This window comes from Cryptotermes secundus, unplaced genomic scaffold, assembly GCF_002891405.2.
Source record: "Cryptotermes secundus unplaced genomic scaffold, Csec_1.0 scaffold273, whole genome shotgun sequence".
Lineage (NCBI taxonomy): Eukaryota > Metazoa > Arthropoda > Insecta > Blattodea > Kalotermitidae > Cryptotermes > Cryptotermes secundus.
Genome location: NW_019744109.1, coordinates 1,509,385 through 1,530,829, shown reverse-complemented (window position 1 = coordinate 1,530,829; position 21,445 = coordinate 1,509,385). Strand labels below are relative to the sequence as shown.

At 37.9% G+C, this 21,445-nt stretch overlaps 2 protein-coding genes across 7 annotated transcripts in view; one reads left to right on the top strand and one right to left on the bottom strand.

Moving 5' to 3' along the window:
- LOC111874428 (serine/threonine-protein kinase Tao) overlaps positions 1–2,238 on the top strand; it is a 43,141-nt gene extending 40,903 nt beyond the window's left edge. For all 5 annotated transcript variants that reach the window (XM_023869928.2, XM_023869929.1, XM_033755448.1 and 2 more), the window contains one exon: positions 1,213–2,238. In XM_023869928.2, the coding sequence (XP_023725696.1) occupies positions 1,213–1,333 (121 nt within the window). In that variant the 3' untranslated portion in view covers positions 1,334–2,238. The remainder of the gene's footprint in view (positions 1–1,212) is intronic.
- A 10,929-nt stretch (positions 2,239–13,167) lies between these two features.
- Positions 13,168–17,687, bottom strand: LOC111874430 (protein NipSnap). Of its 2 annotated transcripts, none has more exons than XM_023869934.2 (5): positions 17,572–17,687; positions 17,216–17,401; positions 16,977–17,139; positions 16,153–16,420; positions 13,168–14,678 (listed from the first exon to the last, which is right to left on the bottom strand). In XM_023869934.2, the coding sequence occupies exons 1-5, from the start codon at positions 17,643–17,645 to the stop codon at positions 14,530–14,532; spliced, it is 840 nt and encodes a 279-aa protein (XP_023725702.1). In that variant the 5' UTR covers positions 17,646–17,687; the 3' UTR covers positions 13,168–14,529. The 2 variants fall into 2 exon arrangements, with proteins under 2 accessions (XP_023725702.1, XP_023725703.1); XM_023869935.2 differs by having other exon boundaries at positions 17,216–17,398.
- Positions 17,688–21,445: the final 3,758 nt, after the last annotated feature.

Genomic DNA, 21,445 nt, shown 5'->3' with positions numbered 1-21,445 from the left:
GAGGGATGCCATTCAGGACAGCCGTCGTTCAGGACAACACCATGTTGACAACCACACAATTCAGCTTCTTGCTTCTTTGCTGGATGTCGATCGTCGATGGACTGCGTGGGAGTTAGCTGCTGAGGTAGGCATATGTCACAGAACCGTGCTCCGCATTCTGCATGATATTCTTGGATACCGCAGCGCATTGGGTACCCCATACAATGTCCGAGGTGCAACAGTGGCAACATTATGCAATTGCACAGGACTTGTTGGACTGGTACCAGAAGGAAGGTGACGACTTCCTTGAAAGGATCGTCACTCTGGACAAAACTTGGACTCGCTCATACAAACCGCACTTGAAGCGACAATCAAATGAATGGAAGCATTTCCTCGTCCAAAGAAAGTGGGCCCTACACAGAATAATGTGAAGGCGAAGTTCATTGTGACATATGACATTGATGGAGTGATACTGCACGACACTGTACCTCAACAACAGACAGTAAATGCTGCCTACTACTTCAATTTCCTGCATAATCATCTTCGTCCATCATGACAATGCAAGGGCTTATACTGCTGACACTGTGAAGGATCTCCTTTGCCGCTGGCGATGGGAGATACTGCAACATCCGCCATACTCACCTGATTATGATCTCTTTGCCAAAATGAAAGAACCACTGCGAGGGACACGTTAAACACAAGAGAGGAGATTATTTGTGCTGTAGGGCGTTCACTGGTGGACATCAACAGAAGTGGACATGCTGATGGTGTACGACGCCTTCCACAAATTTGGCAGAAGGTGGTACACATACACGTGGTGGGTGTATAACGCGACAAATAACTTCACGCCATATTTGATATAGCGAATTTTATTGCACATTCGCTCTTACAATCGCACAATTTACATATTCACAACTACTGCTGTCTGCAGTATTACAATTGCTTGAATGCATAACCTTCCCTGGCCAACTCGTAAGTATGTTTACCTCAGGTAATAAAGTCATTTTAGAACTATAGAGGTGTTGCCACTACTTTTTATCCACCTTTGTATATAATGGGACAGTCTACACAACAATAATTCTGAAAGGGATAAAATAGACACTACTGTGTCAACATTTGTTTTTATTAGCTGCTGGTGGTAATGCTACATGTTTCAACCGTTTTCTTGGGTCATCTTCAGGCATCTGTCATTAGGAGGTATGTTTTTATATAACTTTACTTTCTGTGTTTTAGTGCGTTGGCCATAGCAGAGGCATCCAAAGAGTCATACCCTGACGACGAGAGTCTATCAGGGAGCATGCTGAGCCTGGCACATAGTAACAGCTCAACATCTTTCCCACCAGGGAGTCTCTAGCATTGACGCAGTTCTCCCTGCCCAACCTAACTGCCAACCAAAATAAAGTCATTATAGAAGTATGTGCTGCTGATTGGTGAACTATTTTCCAATCAGCATGCGATCCATAAGAGTTTTTGCCAATTGTTTTGATAAATGGTATTTGCATAACAGTTCGTGCTGCGGGTTTTGGTTACCACCAAAAAGGGCTACAGTAAGGCTTTGGTTCATATAGGTACATACCCGACACGGCTTGTGACATATGTCGCATATTGGTATGACATATCCGTCCTGTATGGATACCCTGACATGCCTGTGATGTATGTATGTGAATACCTGGCTTATCTTGTTAACCATCAGTATTGCTGACTCGTAATTGCTAGCAATACACCTCTACAGCTGGTACCTGGTGTGGGTAACAGGTGGATGTGGTAATTTGTTGTATGTTAATGGATATTTTGCATAGCAGTGGCTAATCCAATGTAAGTCCCACTGTCATTTGGGTGACCAAGCATTGCTCATGTTCTGTTGTGAAATAGCTAATGAAAGTGTTTATTCTGTGGCTAGTTAAGCCTGGCTCACAAGTATGCCCAGAACCTGTTGATGGCGGAGAATGACGTATGGAGCATGTCACCATCTAATGGCCATTCAGATTATTCCTATCCTGTGGGTGCCCTAGGATGGTTCTTGATAAGTTCATTCCCTGTGGCTGATAGAATGTTCATATTCTTTGGTTGTCCTAGAATGGTTTTTGGCCCCTTCACAATTAAATGTTTCAAAAAAATTCAGTTATCTTTCACTCTGACTGCATATAGCAACTCAAGAATAACTGAATAGATTTTCATGATATTTAACACTTCGCGGACCGGTGATTTAAATTTTTAAATCACCCTGGGGACCGGCGTTTTTAAACCTACTACCCTAACTTGTGCACTGTTCATTTTAAAAATTAATATAAAATCTCCTAATTAATTTTATAAACTAAAATTTTTGGCGAAGACTTACCAGAGCTCCTAGAAGTGCTTCAGAGTGTGATATTTCTGGAAACATTCCCCTCTGTGAAGAGGCATGACACAGAACTTGCAGACGTAGGAAGTCTTGCTTCACTTCTTGTGCACAGCGCACACACGGCACTGCCTAGGATACTTCCCTGTCGATTGTTCGCTCATCACAATTTTCACAAGGGTATGTTTCCGCATATCACCTGAGAGTCGCCCAGGGGGGTCCATATGAGGCCTCCGTGGGGTGGGAGTAGATGGTCCCGGTCGTACTACGTCTGTGTCTGATGCAGGTTCTGCCGCCACCGTGAGGTCTGTAGCCCAGGCTTTTGCCACATTCATGAGAAATGCCTTGTATTTCAAAGTTGAATTTTCGTTTAGCTCTTTGAAAACCAAAAATGAATTGAAAAGGGCACAATTTATAAGCCACAAGGCAACTTTCTTCATCCATTTTACTGTTTTCCTAGGAAGGGAATAATAGGCCAAGTATTGGTCGGCTCTATCAACTCCCTTCATGAACATATTGTACTGAGAAATACAAAGAGGCTTCTTCTTCACTTGCCCATGTCGTCTTTGAACATCGACCATGCTCGAATTGTGAATAGTGGAAATCATATTCACAACGCGAGTATCCCTCCAGGACTGAAGAAGAATGTCCCCCTTCCTCCTGAATGTGGTGTCACCACGTTTCAGGGATTTACATTCCTCTTTCAGATCTGGAGGAAGGCCTCTGTTCACCCTAATTGTACCACAAATATGTACTTTCCTTGAAAGTAGGTATTCTGCAGTTGCCACACTGTTATAAAAATTATCTTGATAAACGTGATAATTTTGATCCAGATAGGGATCCAAAATGGAAACAATAGTTTCTTGCAATTTCTTGCCTTCACCGGAATAAATTTCCAATATAGCCTGAAGTGCTTTCTGTGACTACATGAACGAGTAGGTAATACTTTGTGAGTTTCCCAGGATTATACATTCGAAAACGAAGCCTTCCACTCAAAGGAATCACAGATTCGTCCAAAGACAGTTGCTGCTCTGGCTTATAAACTGTCTGAAATTTCTCAACGAAAAAGTCTAATAAGGACTGAATTTTGAAAAGCCTGCCCATTGATTGTGGTTGCAGTTCATTATTATTGAAATGCAAACCACCATATCTGTTCAAATCTCTTACGACTCATGAGTTTGCCGTAAATGGGAATTTCTAAAAATGGATCAGTGGATCAATAGTCTTTCAAATTATCCCTCTTTGTAAACCCCATTAGAATGATTATTGCCAAAAAAAATTCATTTCTGCTGAAGTGACATCCACCCACTTCAACACCTTATAGGTACTGTCGTACGCCTCAGGGTGTTGGAGATAGTATCTGTTGGTCTCCTGACACAACATGTCAAAGAAACTATCTCCAGAAAACAGTTCAGCCACTTCAGACACTTGCGTAGAGTCCGATGGCATTTGTCTCACCCCTGGATCACCAGTAAACTTTCCCAAAGTGGGTGTTTTGTCCACTTTACGCCCATGTGGCTGTCCCCGCAATGCTAGCTCTCGCACTTTCATCGGAGCTCTCAGTGTCACTTTCACTTTCTCTTTTGGTCACAATATTTTGGGGCCCCCTGTCACTGCCACTGACACTGCCTCGCTCTCAGAAGATGAAGCAGTTGGCAAGTCAGATAACTCATCGGAGATCAAATCACAGATTTCTTCTTCTCCGAGAGCTCGCGTGGCCTTCAGCTGCTTTCGTCTCTGAGCCATGTTGACACTGAGAATATCATGCCTCACACATAGAAGCTTCAACTTGAACAAAGGGACTTTTCTTTAGTGTGAAAGGGGAATAGAGAGTGGTCACGTTGCTGACTCGGAAAACAAGCATTCCGAAAGTCAGCTACGCAGTACTTTTACAGACACGTGGCCACCAAAGCGGGGAATAGTGTGTTGCAACATAACGTGTCCTAAAAGCCTAAATCTAGGTGACCGGTCTGCCACGTTTAAAACCCAAATGCCTAGACCTAGGCATCCGGTCCGCAAAGTGTTAATATTGAGGAGTTCTAAATATTTATTGCGGTGAAAAAATGTTTCAAACAGAAGCTGTAGAGAGAAAATAAATGTAAATTCTATGTCCATTGGATTTTTTCCATAAGAGAGTTTTGCAGATAAACAGAAGGAATTGTTATGCCATCTCATTTCAGAAATGTACACTCCAGAGCTGTTACATCATGCATACATTTCTTGACATGTGGGTGTTAATATAATCATCTGGGTTGCACAGAATAGTTTTTAACTGATGGCCAAGAGTGGTTATGCTTTCCCTTATTGCGTGGGATGTGTAGAATGGTTATTAATGCAGATATCTCTTGGTTGGTGATATCTGTAATGGGAGAGTATCCAAATTACAGTATGTCGTGTTCTGTCTGGTATGAGCTGTAACAATATTGCAGATAAATCAAGGTGGGTTGTGATGGTATGTCCCTACTGTGGCAGATAGTGAACCAAAACCGCTTAGACTGTAAAACACCAAAAAATATTGTACAGGAAATCGGTGCAGATTTTATTTTGTAAAAAAAAATTAAAAATCCAGTGAATGGGCTGTAATGAATTTTTTTAATTGTTGGTACTTCTAATCTTATTCTTGCTGGTTGATGATGGCGCTACCAACATGACTAACATTACTGATGATTGACAGCTGTCAAGTGTAAATACAGTGTAGAGTCAGGCTTGTTTGTTTTTCTAGTTTTTTTTTTTTAACTGAGAACCAATAATAAAAGTGCTTAGCATCTTCGGAATTTTAGCGTGTTCAACAGGACAAACCTACATTGTGCTGATTTTACAGCAGCAGTAAGTAAGAAGAAATACCAAGAGTATCAGCGATGTGAAAGAATCGTCAAATTGCAATTAAAGTTATAAAAATCGAATACATGAATTTTTTTATTGTAAACAGATGTGTATTAATGTATCTTATTATATATATTATACAGTAATTAAGTAGTTGAGAAACGTACGAATGGAAGTAAAGAAAGCTTTTGTTTTTTGCGTCGGTGAAAGAGTACAGGTGCATTTTTGTTTTGTTATCTATGTGTCATTGTCATTGCAAATTAATTTTTTTTGCATCCAGTCATTCTGACTTTTTACCCTTCTTCCCTCTTTCCCTCTCTGGGTAATATAGTGGGTAAATTATTGAACTGACCTAGTCCTACCTTGGCGGCATTCCACAAGACAAAGAGCATTGTGCTTGTATTTGAGTTTATTTATTGTGGGTGCCGTTAACATTTGTCATTAATAATAAAACCAATTTGTAAATTATACCAAACACTTACTGCGATATTTATAGGGCCTACTTGTACTCAGCATATGGATGTTATGTTCCTTTAATATTGGTCCAGACACAGGGGTGTGGCACACAACCTTATTTTTCCCACTTTTTTATTTTTTTATATTTGCAAAACAGAATACAAACCCATTGTTCAGCTTTTCTCCTTCAGTCCATTCATGTTGCTTTTCACCTTTATACCAGAACCATAAATTTGCATTTTACTTGTATTATTGACAATTTCTGGGTGATATTCATGGTTGTTTGTACACATGAAGCAGCAAGGAGATATTATGTGGGTTGAAGCAAATTCTTGATTGTCTGTGCTCATGGCTGTGGAAGAACATGTTGGACCAAAGATGTCTACCGGTGTCTTCATATATGTAAGTGCTGTGTGCATTATGGCAGGAAATTGGTGGAGGACAGATTATGTTTACTATGACACAATACCATACTTATGTAAATTCACAGCATTAATTTACATGCACCTACTTTTCAGAAAGTAAAATTATGTGTAAAAAGTTAGGATATGTTCATGATTATGTTCCTTACTTTAGTTTTGTTTCAGTCAAATACCTTGTTCCCTTACTAGTACAGAAAAGGATCGAGTGTAATTACGGTTTTTAAGCATTTTAGATTGTTGTCTTTTGGGAAGTGAAACTGTTTGGTGTGGTAGATTAATGCCATCATTTTGGAGGGATGGCTGACCTAATCCCAGGATAGAACTACTCTTCTACCCTGCAAATGAAACCAGCATATTCTTCTGAAATATCAGTAACAATCTAACAGAGTGCATAGTGTCACATCACAGGAAATAGTATTTTCATAGTTATTGCCATGAAAACCTCAAATATCAAAAATATATTTCACATGTCTTCAGCTTATTCAGATTTTTGAGTTGGCTCGTCAGGCTAGAATGTGGTCGCAAAAGTAGTACATATAGTACATACATTCCTCGACAGTATACTTGAGGATGCAACAGACGTCGGAAATTGAATTATGGACGTGTTGAATGCTGTTCAAGAAGAGTTTGGGACCTACAGGAATATGTCTAGGAAACAAGTTGTTTATCAATTGGAAACAGGCATGTACAAACTTGTGCCATGAGTTTCTGTAAGTATGGTATTTTGTAGAAGGGTCATATTTATTTCAATCCATACCTTTTATTTTATCTGTGTATAAACCACTCAGAAGACTCGATCATCATGACACCTCATTATTGGCCATAAGTTATGTATGTTCATGTATTCAAGACAAAGCAATTGTTTTTGAAGTTAGTCTGTCATGTGTAGTTGGGAACCATTTATAAAGATTACACTTTTAATTTATTTTTTGCTAAATTGCCTTCTGAGAAAATATTAAGTTGTAAGATAGAGACAAGTGATTATCAGAACATTAGGAAAGAACACAAAAAAATGTAAAGGCATGAAATTTCCATCCTGCTGTCTTCAGCGGCTGAAAATACATTTTACAGGGTTCATATTTCAAATGGTCTATGTGAATGTACAGTTTAACCCCCATTTAGCCTTCAGTTTCAGGAACTCCCATTCAGTATTCCTTGATTTTATATATTCTCTTGTTTGACATATAGTTTCAGTAACCCCAAATTGGCAGTCTTTTTATTTCCCCCAGTTACAATTTTCCTTAGTTTTAAGAGTTCAGATCCATTGCTCTGCAGAGAAACCTTAAATGGGGGTTTTACTATATTTCAATCTTAATAGGCTGCTATAAAATTCTTGATGTCATGGGCCTTTGAATTAAATAGAACTTACACAAAGTATGAGTTCATGAAAGATGTGATGTCCTTTCATGTAAAACTAACAATAACTTTGAAGTGCCATTCTCTTTTGTGTCAAATATGATGTTCCAAATGGAAGAACATCAGCTCTTTCAGAGAACTATAATACTGATTTATGAAAAACCTGTTGCCTTATGTATTTCTTGCCCTGAGTCAAAGAAACTAAGACAGCCCATCAGTCTCTCCTTAATATGTGCCATTTTGTCAGCCACCTGGTGTTGAAGTCTGTAGCATGGACAGTAACAGCATATATTCTCCTTTCTTATAAGTCTTTCATGCAGTATTAATTTTTTATATATACATAAATTTTGAAGAGTCCGTCTCCTACTTGTGACAGATTTTCTTTTCTTTGAATGAATAGTCTGGTAATTATATTGTCACATACCCATATGTTTATAGCCAAGTCATATACAGCCAGGTTTGGAGGATTTCATGCCATGTAAACTTGATCACTGATCCATATATAGTGGAGAGTGCTAAATTTTACTTACAAGTATATCCAGAATATCTAGCAATATGTGCACAGACACCACATAGTAGAGTGTACACAGCCCAGCTGAGAACGTTTTGTCTTAACTGTCTTGTGTATTGTCACTCTTGTACTCAGCGTTTGGGAATGGTTTGGTAGTTGAGCAGATGTCTCCACTGTAGTCTTCAGGATGTAACAAGGCAGTCCCACTGTTATTCACACTGCTATGCTTCCCTCCTATATTATCTTCAACAACAAGCCCATGTTGGACCCAAATTGTGAAGGAAGAAGATCATTTCTCTTTGAAGATTGAAAGTTTTATGACAATGAAGTTATTTATTATTAAAAGTTAAAACATTATTTTATGTCCATTATTGGTCTGTGACTCCTTGAACAAATGAGGACAAAAAACAGGCAGGCAACAACTTGGTAAAAACAAGAACCATCTTCCTATAATAATACTCATAACTCTGTCATTTGGTTACATTCAGGTTGAAAAACCAAAACTTTGAAAAGGGAAAAAGAAAAACTTGTTTAAATAAGCCAACGAGACCCGAAATACTGTATATATTGAAGTGATATTCACAAAACTTAGGAGAAACAAATAAAAAAAAAAAGTGGAAATAAATTATTTATTACTCGTACTATCTTCCCTTACCTATTGCCTTTCCTATTCATGTGTCTACATTAAGTTATGCCCAATTGTTGCAGTTTACAAATGAAAGTGTAAAAAAACATGTTCTATCAAGAGTGACTATATAATGTGCATAAAACATCATGTGTTGTTCTTCCAAGGAGAATGAGGTCTTCCTTAAAAAATTACAAAATACACAAAAACCGTGGATTTATAAACATTTTCAAACTGTCTTTGATAAGAAAAGCACACCCTTAGTATGCCTGTGTAAGATATCAAGAAGACATAATCAGATTATATAAAAGAGATGAACTTAAATTAAGGAATTTAAAATTGAGCCGGCTGTGGATTATGTATAACAGTATCAAGAACCTGGGGGAGGAAAGTTAGTGGGCCATTTGATGAAGAGAGGGACTGATAAAATGAAGACTCACAGGTCTCAAGGCCTAATACTTGGCAGGAAGGAAAATAAAAATGTCATGGAAGAAATGTTAGATTGAAGACCAACATGCAGAACATAAATGAGAATCCTCTGTGTATTCCCACAGTGATTACTGCGCACTAAGTATCAGATTTTAGAAGTTCAATGTTCATGTTCCCAAAATGAATACTCTTGCCCATTATGTCCAACAAATAATTTATATTAACAGATAATGAAACAAATCTCTTATAAAGTTCTGGAAAAAGACATATTCCCTTTAAACATTACTACTTTGATAGACAGTATAGTATAAATTATGAATCGTGTAATCAGATGACCTGTGTTATGTGCAGTATGCCCACTGATATGGATCTCTATGTGAAAGTTGTCTAGTACAGTGTCAAAGTTCTATTCTTGTCACGTTTTTACATACAAAAACGTAAAATTAAATACATTAATAACCAAATTTCATATCTGGATTCATATGTCTTGTTGCAGTGGTATATATATATATATATATATATATATATATATGTATTTTCTCTGATATTCCTAAGATGTTATATATGTGAACAAAGTATATTGTGTCAACATCTGTTTGTAGGTCTGCCATGTTCTGTTGTGTCTCCATGAACTCCCTATTTAATATTAGGATCTGACACCATGTAGTTTTGATATAAATCTTAACATTTCAAAGGAATGTACTGCCTCCATTTCAGGGTCAAAGGGTCAGATGTGTGGGGTAGGAGCCCTAAGCAAATGAGTGGAAGAATGGAGCCCTTAAACAGGCCACTTTCTTGTCCAAGCAGAGATTGGAGGAGATGGGAGAACTGCCATGAGGAACCAATAGGATGTATAGATAGGCCAAGTGAGTAACAATCTGTAGGCAAAGTACAGAAAAGGGGATGGGAAAAAGCATTCTCTGGCTGTAGTCAGTTACTTTCCACACATACCTACACCTCCCACTGGTAATTTGTGCCAGCTATGCCTATGCTCAGTTTACAGTCTCCATTTTTTCCCTCTTCATTATTCCTCATGGTTCACCCAGATCTCCTACCCCAGGCTATATGCCTACAATATTTTACACACCTGTCTTAACTGTGTGCTTGTCTTATTCTGTGACCCTGAAGTCCTCTAAAACATCAGTAAACTTCCACCAGACTGTACTCCTCATATTCACAGCCATGTAAACCTCGAATCTCAGTTCCGACAATGTTCACAGAATGTGCTTGTCTACAAATATGAAATTTTGGATATGTCACATCTATCAAGCAGGTACATGACAGCATAGCACAAATTTAGGAGTGTGAAGAAGATATTCTTAATCTGTAAGGTTACCTGGTTTGTGTTAAATTTTGCAGTGTTGGTAACATTCTAACAAGACATTGGAATATTTGAATGCTTCCATCTGCAAGGACAATCATTACATCAGTGGGAAATCTTACATAATTTCTGCTGATACTAATTGGGATCCAGGAGAGCTTATTTGGTATAGCAACGGGCTGTAGGCTGGATGGCCAGAATTAGATTTCTGGACTGGCTCTTGGACCCACCCAGCCTCCTATCAGGTGGTTAGTAGGATCTCTTTCCTCAGGGATGAAGTGGCCAAGGCATAAAGCTGACCACTCACCTCATCTAATACCAAGGTCAAGAAGGGTGGAGCTATAGTCAATCATAGGGACTACTTTCCATGTCACAAAATGCCAATTCCATGATGGTGCAGAGGTTCTGGCAGCAGCTCAGGGAGTACTTTGCAGAGGGGGCCCATCAAAACATCCATGGGGATCATTTCTAATGCTCTCTTCTACTTCATCCAGAATAATCCCTGAAGATGTCTAATGTGAATGATCACAATAAAGATGTAGTTGGATAGTGCACATGCATTTTCCTTTGTTATTCTTTTGGCTAATGCAAGTTAAATATTTGAGGTTTCCTTCTACCATTGCCCTTGTACAAGATGCCCAGTCTTAGACATGTGAAATGTCCTGATTTAGTGTAGAGCGTCATGTTAAATACTCCCAGGTTTTAAATTCAGTTGAATGTTAAACTGTAGAAGTATTAAGAGTCTGAATATTTTCAAATGTTAAAAATTAGAATATACAAAACTATAATTTTGCCTGTGGTTCTGTATGGGTATGAAACTTGGTCTCTGACATTAAGGGAGGAACACAGACTGAGGTTGTTTTGAGGAGAATATTTGGACCGAAGAGAGATGAAGTGACAGGAAGTTGGAGAAAACTGCATAATGAGGAGCTTCATAACTTTTATGCTTCTCCAAGTATAATTAGAATGATAAGTCATGGAGGATGAGGTTGGCAGGGCATGTAGCATGAAAGGGGGACAAGAGGAATGCATACAGGATATTGGTGGGAAAGACAGAAGGAAAGAGACCACTGGCAAGACCAAGGTGTAGGTGGGTGGACAATATTAAAACAGATTTCAGATAGATAGGATGGGGTGGGTTGATCTGGCTCAGGATAAGGACTTCTGGAGGGCTCTTGTGAACATGGTAATGAACCTTTTGGTTCCATAAGATGCTGGGAAGTTCTTGACTGGCTGCACAAGTGGCAGTTTCTCAAGAAGGGCTCAGCTCCATGAGTGAGAATGGTATATTCAAATGTAACACTGTTCTTTCTTAAATGATTTTTCTTATGTTTTATGCCTTAATACTTAGACTCAAAATGTTTAAATTGTTGTGACATTCATGACTATCATCCTGTTTGAATAGGAAACTGATTGCAGTGGACACCAAAACTGTTTCGGTTGTGACGCAAGAACCTCCTAACATCCTGCTGAGCAAAGAAGGTAGTAAGTAACTCTGACTAGAACTGCAGTTTTTGTAGATGCTGATTATCATGTTATTTACTGGTAGGGTCAAGTATTTTTTCTTCCACATCCATTCTGGGGCCCACCTGTTCTATCCAATGTGTACTGAGGGGTAAAGCGGCAATAGCGTGAAGCTGACCACTCATCTCCAGCTAGTGCTGAGGTAAAAAAATGCAGATCTATACATCCAGTCCCCCAAACGTCTTCATGGCATACTGCTTAAGTAATCACAGGGACAACTTTACCTTTTTAACCCTTTCACTGTCACTGACAGAACAGTTCTGTCATTGCAAATCAGAGTATGTGTTACAGTTGGAACTGTTCCGCTCTAGCATTGATTTTATGTTTTGAGAAATTCCACACCAAAAAAAGTAAAGCTGAAAACTGAACAACTTTGATGCAGACCAAGTTTTAAGAACTGCATCTATAGTTGCAGGAATGAAATGTCATTAATGTCCAAATTCTTGACAGTCTAGTACATACGGGCTAACACAGAGTTGATTGACACAGTTCTCTTCACTACAGTGAAAAGTTAAAATCATAAAATTGTGCAGCTTCAATATAATCTTTTAGGCAGAATAAAATTGGGTTACAATAATGCATTTTCTGATTTCTGGTACTTTGCAGACCAAGATTCCCATGGTCCTAGTGTGTGTGTAGTTTTCATACAGTTAAATTTCTTAAAGATTATAGCTTTGACTTATACACATGCTGTGGTGTAACTTTTGAAAATTCATCCAGAAAAATACCGTTACATGGAAAATGAATCAATGCAGATATGCCCAACTTTCCAAATGTGCACTCTCCTGTGTTAAATAATAACAACTGGCATTACAATTTTCATTTCATTCATCCTGTTGTGTTATAATATACAATTTCTTTGTTAAAACTGTCACAATACTGCAGAGCCAAACTTGGCATTGACCTTAATATAGTTGTGTTGTGACGGTTTTAATAAAGAAACTGGCATTATCTTGTTTCTCTATAAAACTGTCTGATAAAAGGTCTGTAATGGCTGAAGACTTCCCTTATACTAGAAAAAATTTAACTCTTTGGGACCACAGAATCCATAATTGGAGAAATTAGGTATAGAAATCGATGATTGAACTGCTCCCCCTTCACATTACCATATATAATGAAACACATGAAGATCAGGAAAGGGACGTTCTTCCCACACCTTCAATTCATGTTCCCTACCATAACCATCAATTCAGATTCAGTCTTTACAGTATAAAATAAATATGGGTAGGATTTGAACTTCTCACAGTGGTGGTTACAAAAATTCTATCTTCTGGGATCATGTAGTCGATGGAAAGTCCATCAACATTTCAGAGGAACGTGTTGCCTCCATCTTCAGGGTCAGAGAATAAGCCAAGCAAGCTGGCATGATACAATGATTGAAAGTAATGTCTATACAGTAATTTATGTTTACCAAAAAGAAAAATTCTACAATATATATATTATGTTAGTCTACAAAAAGTCATCTGTACACAAAATGCTGCTCCCACTTCTCATTTGGCAAAATATATGCTCAAAACTTAGAATGAAAGGACTCAAGTTTCCTTTCATTAATATCTACTAATTCCCTGAATACTTACAATAAGTTAATGACAACACAGATTCTCAATAACAGTAATTTTACATTTTAAACAACAACAAACAAAACTTATACAATTGTTTCAAACAACCCCACAATCATGGCTGGTCTCTCCTTTTCTTTTTGTTAATCACTAGTTAGAATTTGCTATTGTGTATAAAAATTCTCAATTGTGAAATTGTAAGTAAATATTTTATTAGAATTAAACTAGACTGTGCCACTAGTAATGTGTTACAGACTTCTCACCCTGTTCTAATCAGATTAGACAAAATAGTTATTTTAATATTACCGATTTTTAACTTCAAAAATGCATATTGAGGTATGAGATGGTAGCTTCCTAACCAGCAGGAATAGAAAGTTAAATTATTCATGAGGTGAATGTTTAATGTTTCAAAATGAACTTAGCTATTAAAAATATTTTAATAAACAATTATGTGCCATAGCACCTCTGAAAACAGTCCACAGCTGCACACCTGGTGGCAACTATGACCTCTCTGAGAATGTTTGTCTGTGTATCAGCCACAGTCTATGTTCGACGTGCACCCAAAAAATATGACACTTAGGAGACAGGAACAAAGGTTCTGGAAGAAACTGAAGGGATTCTGACATTGCTCATGCTATACTTTTTAAGGGAAGCAATTAGGTATTCTGAACAAATTGACTGGTCTTCTCACTTACAAAACAGGACTTCTGACATGGTTCTAAAAACAATAACCTATTTTGCTGGCAGCCACCCTGTCACTAAGGGACATAAATACAGAGACCTGTTCCTCCAGGTTGGGGTTGGATGCAAGGCTGATGACCTTGCTCCATAAAAAAAACTACTGTTGCAAAACCCAAAGAAGTGAAAACTGGATGTTCTGAGACAAAAAGGATTGTTTTACCAGTGATGAAGACAATTTCTCTAACACACATCAAATCATCTGTCATTTAAAGAAGGATCATATGAATAACATAGGGTACCAAAATATTCCTTTTAAAAATATAACACGCTTCACATTTTCATACAGTCAGTATCCTAAAGTTTATAGTTGCATTTTGAAAACAAATTATAAAAGTCTGATGAAATTTCACAACAAAATTCAATATAAACTTCAATATATTCAATATATAACTTTACTATGTTGACAGGACAGAAGGTTCAATGTTGCCATGTCAGACTGTAGGGTCTATTGTGTTGGAGAGAATGAGGTGGGGGCCAATATGCGGGAGTGCATCTCTCTGATGAGTGGGACAGTGTAGGCTACACACTCATCCCAACCTGGTGAACGCCATGCTGCCTCTCTGGTCTCCTTGCGTGTTTGGAGATCTTTGTAACCTGCACAAAATCAAATAAAAATTACATTTATCTAAAATAAATAATGTAACATTTTCTTGTTGGTTGCCAGTACATGGAAGGATAGCAAAATTCCCTAAGAAAGTTTTATTTATGGTGTAAATTTCAAAATACGATACACCTTTGACCATCCAAGTTATCCTCTCATACAGATGGTACATTATTCACTCTTAATCACAATTCTAATGATTATATGAACAGTAATGGCACAATGTAGTGTTAACTGGGGATGGTAGAGGGGAAATATAGCTGTATCTCCTGTTCTAATTCATCCCACTGCCCACGGGTTACATAACATGATGGATGACAAGATTGGCAGAAACATGATGAAAAGGGTAGGAGATAAAAGTACCTGTGTAGGTGCCAACATATGGTTTTATAAGCCATGTGTAAATTCAACAAGTTACCAACAGTGAGAAAAAATATACAAAGGTAATCCCCACTCCAAATAGTTGGCACATAGACAACCAGGAGTACACTGTATGTAATACTAAAAGGTGAAACCATCCCTTAACAGGCCATGAAGGCACATAGGGTTAACACTGATGTGTTAAGAAAAACATACAAAATGATCATGACAGTATGTGTACAAATGTGCATGAGTAAAATAAAAAACACAGATGCACAAAGCACTCTGATGACCTTGTGGCAATGATAAGTACTGTATGGGTAATTATAAATTGTGACTTCTTAGTTCAAGTGATATTTTGGAGAAAAATGAAGTTGAAAGCAATTGTACAATACATCCATAAAAATATACTAAACATTTTGATTTGATATCCTCTAGAAAACTTAATTTCAGAGTATTTCATGTTACTGCAAGTTATATTTAAGACAGCAATAAATTTATATGATATTTCAGCCATTATACTTTTATACTGATACTGAAGTAATAAAAATCAAGTATAACATCCAGTAGATGATCTTCATGAAGGGATTTAAATGTACATATTACTGCTAGATTTTAATGTATATTAAGTAATCTCCTCTTCAACATGTAAACTTCTGATTATGGTGCTACAGGGCTGAAACTTGTAAGGCATATTTTAGCCAATAAGTTTTTAACAACCACGTGGCTTTTATTATGTTATTATCAGTGTTAATTTTATTTAATGTATGACAAGTTAGATCTAAATTAAGAAAATCTATGTTGTGTGCTAACAAAACCAGTGTTCAGCTTAACTATTATTCTTTTTAGAAAAGCACACTGATATGCGGCAGTTCACTAGAACCCAATTTTGTCACCTTCCCTACCAATCATTTTCTCCATCTTCATTTTGTCCAATATTAATACAAAAAAAAATGTAACTGACGTAATATTAGTTTAATAATCACTCTAGAAGGTCCACTATTGTGAAAATTGTGTGTAAACTGCCACTACCAGCAAACACAAACCACATCCTGATACCATAATGTGAAAAGCAGTGTGAACTGGACTTTAAGCATATTTCCTTACACCACACATGATGAACATTGTAGAGTCGACCAATCTGAGAAAAGAAGGCTGCAAAAGCTTCATCATTATTACGTCTATAGTTGATAGCTCGCGCCCAGTTGTTTCCCCATTCAATCATGGTTCCGGGTTTGAGATTATAGCTGCGCATTTCGTAAATATTAGGACCTGTGCGGGGTTCAATAGGCGGCCAGTAGCTGAATGCCAGCAAGTACTGAAGGTGGCGTGAACGTAGCAGTTTGCCTCTCTCTTTCTGTAGTGTCACAAAGTCCTATAAGGTGATTTTCATTACAGAAGAGAAAATGTTACAAATCACTTTGAAATATGAAATAACAAATAGAATAACTAGACTACTTTAACTCATTTTTTTCTCTATTGTCTTTAATTTTAATAGAACTTCGGTAAAGTACTGTCCAGAGCCGCACCATAGCTCAAGCGGTTAGTCGCTGGCTTCCCACCGCGGCGGCCCGGGTTCGATCCCGGGTCTGGTCAAGTGGGATTTGTGGTGGACAAAGTAGCGCTGGGGCAGGTTTCCTCAGAGTACTTCGGTTTCCCCTGCCAATCTTCATTCCACCAATTGCTCCACAATCACCCTCACCTATCATCTGGGGCTGGTACAATAGGCCAGAAGTGGCCGCAGTACAAGGGACATAGTCCCACGCCACTAGCATTAAAAAAAAAGTACTGTCCAAAACATTATCCCTTTATTATGTATCAGCTTTAACAATTTTTCTTCTGAAGAGACTCATCTGTTCAACCATTACATTTAGATGGTGTGCACAGTCAGGAGAGAGTATAGCTTCTTATAGGTTAAACAGTAAACTTACCTTGTTCTGTGCAAGTGTCTTCTTGGCATTGTCGATAATGGAAAACCCCCCTTTGTAACGCCACAAATGTAAGGCTTGGTCTAGATCCCCTAATTCCACTGTCCAACTTGCAACTAACTCATAGTTCAACTTATGAGCATCAATCAGTTGGATACTCTGCTGACTAAACAGAAACAGAAATCCATATAAACTTTATTTAATCCGTTTACTTACACCGTCCAAACAGTATCAAAACTTACTAGTTTTCCAAGTACTTCTCTGATGAATCAGCCCTCACATTATGAGTTTGTAGTTCATAGATAATTTCCTTATCTGACAATAATCGGGAATGCGATTCTTTGGTAGGCTCTATACGCCGCACCAATAGTTTACTGAGCCACCCTTCATTACTGTCTTGAACTGACGATGTTGATGATAGGAACCTGCTAAGTATGAGAAATGAAAACTCTTGAATACTAGAACAAGGGTCCCTTGACTTTCCATCTGAAGTGAGACTTATTTGCATTCGTTTAATAGGTTATATATTTTGACAGAGTTTTAAGCGTACTCTTATTGGATTACAGCGAACTGTAATACCACATTATTAAAGTTGTACCTTTGCGTAAAATGTGTTACTGATACAGTTTTTGAAGTATAAAGATTTCTCAACTTCGCGAAAGTAACAGCCATGTTGACATATGACGTAATCACAGAAGTCCAACTTGAGCAGGGGGCGACAACTCAATGCTATTGGCGGGCAACATAGCCAGCGTGACGTCATGAAGCATCACTGCTGCCGCGGTGGCCAACGGACACTCTCTTGATACAATATGGCTGCCGCCAGTGCCGATGGCTCGATCGGTGAGAGGGTTTGCTATCATACCACCTGCCGTGTCGGTAGGAAAGTATGCTATCCCACCAACAGCCTATGTGCACTCCTCCCTCCCAAAGAATCACTACTTCACATGAATAGCTACAAATAATTTGCAATCCTGTCCTCTTGTACTACAGAAGTTCTTATTCCAGTGTGTTTTTTTTGTTTTCAAACTGGGTTAATATGACTTCACTCAAAACCACCTGGAGGGGCATGAACTAAGTGATATCAAACTCAGTTCAAAAACAGAAAACACACAATGGAGTAAGAACCTCTGCAGTACAAGAGATCAGGTTGCAACATTATTTTTGGGAGAAAGTTTCTCACCAGTGCCTGTAAAGTATGAACATTTCATTTACGTCAATTCAACACCCCCTTACTGAAATGCAATGGACATTTGAACAATAACATACATAGAATACTTTTGTTTAGGAAAGCTGATGGTGAGGAAACTTGAAAGAAAATTCTGTTTCCATCAGAGATACTTGTATTCAACTTCATAATTTTGCTTACAACTTATACTTGAAAGCTACACAGAACATAGCTTTTCAGTTACATTAATGTGTTATAAATCATGTATAGGGAGTAATAATACCGATTTTTTCCATTTGTTATTAATTTCAGTAGTACAATGAAACTTAAAAATATAATACACACTCTTGTTAACAAGATTAAGATTGTACAGAACTATAAGGTTTATTCCAAAATCCATGGTCTGGATAGAGTCCAAAATAAACCTTATAGTCCTGTACAGCATACACCATTGTCAGAATCCTTTAAAGTCTATTTAAGATTAAGATTGTGTTTTATAATATATGAAAAGCAGTAAAATAATTGCAGAACTCTGACAAACCTCATGATCTGAAACATACTCATGTTTCCAAATTCAATACTAAACATAATAATGTAGCCAAAATAATAAACTGAACAAATATAATGAACCTTGGAAGTCTGATATATATATACACATACAAAAATATGCTCATAAGGTCAATTTTGAACACAATAATATGGCAATTTTCCAAGGCGCACACCAGTCCACGAACTGCACATGATATTCAAAATTCCATACGCATATGATTACATTATTTTGATGTAGAATGCTTCTACAATATTATACTTTAGGCTATGCTACATACAGCACAAAATGATAAACCAACACAACAAGAAAACATACAACAGACACATGCATATCAACGGCTTGATAATCTTACATAACTTAAAATAAAATATTTTATTTCAAAAATCATGATATAAAGACAGGTAACTGATATTTTGATAATGTGGTACACGAAGCTGGTGGACAAATACACTCGCTTAAGATGATGTGAGAAATAAGTGTCCTCAGTGCGCACCTGCTATCAGGAAACCAGTTGCCTGTTTGAAATCAGTGATTGTTCTCGGAAATCGCTGTTGTGTTGCGGTTGTCAGTTTCCTTGGTGTGTGCCCGGGTTTAAAAATGTACAAAATGATATACAAGACTAACCAACAATACCATAATCTTAAGATCATTGTCCATTGCTGAAGCTAGCAACAGAGGATGATATCCCCCAACAATCCAATATAAAGCAATCTGCACACTTATACCATCTATATACAACAACACCACATCAGAACCAACCTGAGCCACCAAACTACCGTCCATCATTGTTATTAAAAATCTCCTTGAGAAAATAAAAACAGTTTTCTAACAAATAACTTTTTAATTTATTTTTAAAAACTTCTGGCAGTCATTCAGAGTGTAGTGTCCATATAACACAAAATGACTGGGGCAGGTTTTCTCCGAGTACTTCGGTGTCCCCTGCCAATCCTCATTCCATCAGATTCTCCATAAGCATAATCACAGTACAGGTACAATAAGAAAGACATATGGAGGCCGACCTCACACAATAATAACTGTAACCAATGTAATTTACTGTAATCTATTGCAGACAATTTTAAGTATTGTAACATTACTCTCTTATTGAAATCCACCAATGTACAGTAACTGACTTGCCTATATCATGTAACAATGACCTATACAGACGAAATAAATAAACATATAAATTTTTGTCATGTTCTGAATGCAAGAACTGCCAAATTCTCAAACAACTCCAGATTTGGTGAAAATTTATCCCAATGTTGTAGAAGTTATTATAGCTCTAAGTGAATAATTTTCATTTTACATCCATTAAGAGTCACACAAGCGCTATTACGTAGTATCATGTCATTATTCTACTGCAAATGAATAACTTTCAAGTGGTGGCAATTTGACTATTCCAATGCGGTCTTCAATATGAATCATACATTATATCTACACTCCTATGTTTCTATAATTTAAAATATCCCTAATACAGATATTTGCTTTTAAAAAATCTATACCATTGAAAATGTGTTATAACAAAAATATATACATTTTAATTGGAAGTACTCTGCAAACAACTATTCCAAGTCTTTAAAATCTGCTGTCTTTATGTACTTATCACTTGGGAGCTACTTGTAACAATGGGAATTCCTTTTGGTGCCTTTGTGATCAAAGGCTCCTGTCGTGGCTGGCTGTTGACCGACTGCTAACCACCAGCACAGTCATTTTTGGTTTCAGGTATAATCTATATCGTTGGTCCTCCTTATAAAATTCGGCCTGAACCGCCTGTGTCTTGCTGGAGTCCAGCTTCTGGGTGTGCGTCTTTACATGGCCGCTACCAAGCTTGTAGCACGCATTGTACCGAAGTTCCCATTTTGGATAAAACTGGCTTGACATTTGGTAAGGTGAACAAATGCACATGGATCTTGCTGACTGGAACTTTCTCTTTCTCTCAGCTGCAGTGTTGGAAGCTACAGTGTAGCTACAGTGTCCTAGGCATTCTCGTCTTCACTTGAGTGCTCCATGGATACTAGATCGTCTTCCATCTGTTCCATAGGCATCGAAACCCATCCATCCTCCACCATCTTTAATGAATGCATCTCTTCCTCGATTTGAGCATATTGTTTACCTTCTTCCTCCATCAAACTCTCCATCAAACGAATTTGAATAGCTAACCGAGCAAGGTGATCGTCCCGCGCTTTTATCCTCGTCTCCATTGAATCTATCACATTGTGAAGTTCAGTAAAGTATCTTTCCCTCGACTCCATCTCCTCCTTCATTGATTCCATCTCAGCCTCCACTTCAGCTTTGTGTTTGTCTTGTGCCTCTTGTATTAACACCACTATATCTCTCAACTGTTGTATGGTACTTTCACCCACCTGTATATTCTTCGGCAGCTGTGTCCAATCCTGTTCCTTCTTGTACCCCCCACGAAGACACTGCAGCATCACTAACAATAGGAGGAAAATGAAGATGATGTAAGGGACAGATGTCCACCTGAAAGTCTGCTCAACTTCTGGTAACCTCCACCAGCTACGTGCTGGTTCCGTTTTGTTCGTTGTGTTGAGAACTTCAATTGGAACTTCTTCAGAGGCTGACGGTGGTTCGACGACTGGGACTGGTTCGAAGACTGGGATTACTTCAAATGCTGAAATGTGTTTGGATGCTGGGACTTCTTCGGAGGCTGGGATAAGTTCAACAGCTGGCATTTGTTCAAATGATGGACTTGGTGTGAAGGCTGGGATTTGTTCAAAGGATGGACTTCGTGTGAAG